General features: G+C 38.6%; 1 protein-coding gene across 1 annotated transcript in view; it reads right to left on the bottom strand.

Moving 5' to 3' along the window:
* The window catches only part of LOC144972314 (RUN and FYVE domain-containing protein 2-like), an 82,427-nt gene that overhangs the window by 56,548 nt on the left and 20,879 nt on the right, over window positions 1-5,000 (bottom strand). Inside the window, 2 exon segments of the mRNA XM_078913407.1 lie at window positions 1,658-1,729; window positions 3,218-3,285. Of these exon segments, the coding sequence (XP_078769533.1) occupies window positions 1,658-1,729; window positions 3,218-3,285 (140 nt within the window).

Raw genomic sequence — 5,000 nt, 5'->3', positions numbered from 1 at the left:
TTTCCTAACAAATTCAACGAACGGCCATGTACTCATTTTACACCTGAGTACGGTGAGAAAATGTGAGTAAAGAGCATTTTCCAAGGACTCAACTCTACGCAACGCAGAGCAGGTCTCGAAACCTGAACCTTCCGATCTGGAAGCGAGAGTCATACCACAAAACAGGGAGGAGCACTGTTCTGTCGGCCACATAACCTCAATATTAATTAAATTTTATTTCTAATTTCATCAATTTTTGGAGTAAAAACATAGTTCTTGGTATCAAACCTATTGTAAATTCGACGCTGATCACGAATCTGACGTCAAAACAACGAAAATCCGAAAAAAATTGTCCAATTTTTTATACTGCCACGCCCCGATCCGATCGCCTCGAAAAATATTAAGCAAAGCGGGCTTTGCAAGCGATGGACCGTACCTAGGTTTATCGGCCAGGTATTTGGCCACACACATTGCGTTTTCACCCGGGTTTGCCTGATCGGGGTCTGGACCAGGATCATATCCGGGCGTGTATGGAGCCTTTAAGACATAATGGTGATTTTGTGGTTTTGAGGGAAACGTTTGACACGGCAAATTCAGCGGAAAATTTCTGAGAAATTCTCAAAATCACTGTTTATTTATCAATTTTTTTTTTTTTAAATGAGGAATTGTGATGGGGATGGGCGTAGATAAACTACCATTTAGGTGCCCAAATATTCGACCGGCGGTGACAGCCCAAATTATTCATCTGGCGAAAAAGTTCCGGCTCAAATCTCGATTTTTTTTCTTCTTCTTTAAAAAAAATTGTTTTTTTTTTAATAGTGACGACGGACAAAAACCGGAGGTTCCGGATTAAAACCGGCTGGTGGTAAAAAAAAACGGATTTCCGGCTAAAACCGGAAAAGTGGCATCCCTGATATATATATATATATATAATATATATATATATATATATATATATATATATATATATATATATATATATATATATAATATGTAAACAAAACATAATACAGTACAGAACAGAGATGATTTACAAGGAAAATAATATAATTTCCCAAAACTATCTATACATTTAACTGTTTCCCTCTCAGCAAGGGCATCCGGCCAGGGCCAGGATAAAACCACATACATATAATCTCATTCCAAGACAAAGACAGAAAGCAAGTTGGAAAACAGATATAGAGGGATAGAAGACACAGTAAGTACCTCCCTGTCCATTATGGGAGGTCAGGAACTTACCCAGTGGGTTTATTAAATTTGGGATGTAAATGAATTGTATTTTGACAATATGTGACCTCTTCTTCAGTGAAGAAAATTATCTTTCAGCCAAAATCCACAATTTATAGCATAAAGGAACAAATAAAAATAGATAGTGGGAGCAGCGTGGCTCAGCGGCACGGTCTTTGCTTCCTACCCGAAAGGTACCGAGTTCGATCACCCGCAGCTGCGTTGTGTGGCCTTGAGCAAGTCACCTCGCCCTAGCTCAAATTGCGTCGCGGCATCGTGGCTGACGCTTGGGTTATTCCAGTCTTCCCTTTGGAATAGACCCTGGAGACAAATTACCCCTATGGGATGGATAAAGGGAATTATGATTTAAAGAGGAATTTGTACTATGACAATGAACCCAGACTTTGTGGTCACCCTGTATAACCAGAATTATCCCAGGAATCAAACTTACTTCAAGTGTCTGTTGAGTTCCTCTAAATAGTTTTTCTGGTCTAAAATGGTGGCCATCTTGGATTGTTTTTCACTGAAATAAGATATAAGAAAAAATAAACTTGAGCTTTTATATTTATAACGCAAAATCCACTAAACGTGCTCAAAGCACTTTACAAAGGGTCCCTGACCAACAGCAACATGTAACATATAGAACGAGAAACGACGCCTGTTAGGCGTTATTACAATTTTTTTCCGACAGAGACAACGCTGTCAACGGCCAGGTACTCATTGTACACCTGAGTACTGTGAGAGAAAATGAGTAAAGAGCCTTTTCCAAGGAATCAACTACGCACCGAGCAATGCTCAAACCCAGGACCTTCCGATCCGAAAGCAAGTATCATACCACTAGACCACATAGCCACACACACACACACAAAAAAAGACGAGAGATTAAATAATTATGGAGAGAAACGTTCACGATTCATCATACAAAAGAAGACAGCAACAGTGGACGGTTTTTATAGCGTGCAACGGACAATAGCAATTGCTTGCTATCCTTTGGATAGGATTCTAGTCTATCGCAAAGTACTTTCTGCCAAATCTAACAAGACACAGCCACCCATTCACTGCCGGGTGGACTGGGGGGTCAGAAAAAAAAAAAAATCTCGACCGCACCCGGGCTTGATCTCGGTCCCTTTACTTGTGAAGCGAATGCTCTACCAACTGAGCTATCGGGACCCCCTGTCAACTTAATCAATAGATTTGATCTTGGTCCCTTTACTTGTGAAGCGAATGCTCTACCAACTGAGCTATCGGGACCCCCTGTCAACTTAATCAATAGATTTGATCTTGGTCCCTTTACTTGTGAAGCGAATGCTCTACCAACTGAGCTATCGAGACCCCCTGTCAACTTAATCAATAGATTTGATCTCGGTCCCTTTACTTGTGAAGCGAATGCTCTACCAACTGAGCTATCGGGACCCCCTGTCAACTTAATCAATAGATTTGATCTTGGTCCCTTTACTTGTGAAGCGAATGCTCTACCAACTGAGCTATCGGGACCCCCTGTCAACTTAATCAATAGATTTGATCTTGGTCCCTTTACTTGTGAAGCGAATGCTCTACCAACTGAGCTATCGGGACCCCCTGTCAACTTAATCAATAGATTTCTTTAGTAGATTCTGTTAATGAATTGAGACTAACCTCAAAGTTTCTCACAATACGTCACAAGCCAACAGCAACACTTAAATGCAAGACAATATATAGCGCCTGTGAGAATGCTATTTACTAGCCAGGTACTCATTTGATATCTGAGTAAGGTGAGAGAATGACAGATCTCAAACCAAATCTCTTGGCATGAGAGTTGAGGGCTGTAGTATTAACCAAGATAAAGACATTCCCTCTAAACACGAGTAACTATCCAAAATAAAACAGGTCCCCGCACAGCATTAATATTTTTAAAAAATTATTTTTTTAAAATAAAAAATTGAGCTTTAAATAGCGCAATATCGACTAAATGTGCTCAAAGTGCTTTACAATATGATAAGAGAATGGATATGAATAAAAATTTAGGCCAAACCTGTCATCCTCTGTGGAGTTGTTGAACTGGCCGTCCTTCATGTACAAGGAAAAATCTATCACTCCCATCTGAAAATAATCAAAAATTCAAAAATTCAAATTTTGACCCCAATATGTTAATCGTTAAAAAATAAAAAATCAAGTGAGGATCATTAACAAACTCTTTAGTAAATGAATATTAAAAAATATTATTTATTTATTTAATTTCAAACCCAATATGTTAATCATTAAAAAAAATATCAAACTGTGGATCATTAACAAATTCTTTTGTAAATGAATATAAACAATATTATTTATTTATTTATTTGATTTCAAACCCAATTCTGTCTTTTTCATCTGGGTTACCCCCCGACATCATACCGGTCAGAAACCACTGGTCACATACAACATGCAAAGACCTTTTGGCATCGCCTCTAGTCATCAAGTATTAACACGCCATGTACAGCTAAGGACGTCAGGCAAAGGGATCAAGAGGGATTTAAAGAGATATACTGTATTGACAGGAGGTCCCAGTAACTCAATTGGTAGAGCACTTGTTTCATATGCAAAGGGATGAGCTCAATACCGAGTGAGGTCAAGATCTTTTTTCTGATCCCCCCCCCCCCCCTGTCCCGTCCACCCAGCAGTGACTGGGTAGCTGGGTCTGTTAGTTCTTTTGGAAGTACTTTGCTATAGACTAACGTCTTATCCAAAGGGTAGCTAGAAATTGCTGGTGTCCATTCCACGCTTTAGAAACTGAGATACACTCTAGCTTCATGGGTCTAATGGCTTACTACTACTACTACTACTATAATGAGGGCAGTGTGGCCATTTTGTAAAGCCCTCTTCTGTCTCAAGGGGCCAAGCATATATCTGTTTTTTTAAGCTTGGAACAGCATACATTGCTAGCTGCCCTCTGGAAAAGAAGCTTTTTTGTTTTATCACAAAGTACTTTCTGTCAAATATTATATCAGCCCAGCCACCTAATCATTGCAGATGATCAGAGCTCTGTCGTCCTGAGTCAAAGGGTAGCAGATTGGAAAAAAAATAAAATTACATGAGAGCCAAAAAACTGTTTGCTCCTATATCTTTTAACTCCTTCAGCGCTGAAGCCATATACGTATTTCCGACATAAAATGGTTGACACCTGATTGAGGCAGCATGAGAAAGATAAGCTTAGACAAAACGACATTCAATTTCGGCACAAAATCTCAATTAAAACACCCCCCTAGGGCCAATTGAATGTTCTGATGAAAGAAATGATACCATTGGTTCAACTTCTAGTACTTTTGCAGATTATCATTTTTGCCTTTCAGACTGGCCGCACTTTGCGGCCATTGGCCAGTAGAACAGTGACATAATGCAGCCAATTGCGCTTAAAGAGTTAATCTACCAAGTCGTATATCTTGTTTTAGTAATAATTTATTTAATTATTGACTAAGACCAGACCTGCCCATTACTACAAAAAAATTCTTAAAAATTCGAATTTTTGACTTCAACAATAGAAATAAAGACATTTTTGATTCAATACAGTGTGTTAAAAAAAACAAAAAACAAATTTGGTGCCAGAAAGCATCTATTCAGGGTTTTGGAGGCATATTTAATACTGCTAAGGGTAAAATATTAATGTGTAAAGTTAGATATAGTGACTTCTATTTCTTACCTCTGAAAACTACGATTTTTTAACATTTCAAGTAGGCAGCTCTGTTAGACTCTCGAAAACCCAGATAGAAAAATGTGCATTCAGATCAAGAATATGACAATGTTAATAACTCAGTTTGACCTAATTACTGAAATGCGACACT

The sequence above is a fragment of the Berghia stephanieae genome, chromosome 5 (genome assembly GCF_034508935.2).
Source record: "Berghia stephanieae isolate SIO BIC M18660-M18661 chromosome 5, UCSD_Bste_1.3, whole genome shotgun sequence".
NCBI lineage: Eukaryota > Metazoa > Mollusca > Gastropoda > Nudibranchia > Aeolidiidae > Berghia > Berghia stephanieae.
This window is presented reverse-complemented; position numbering and strand designations above follow the sequence as displayed.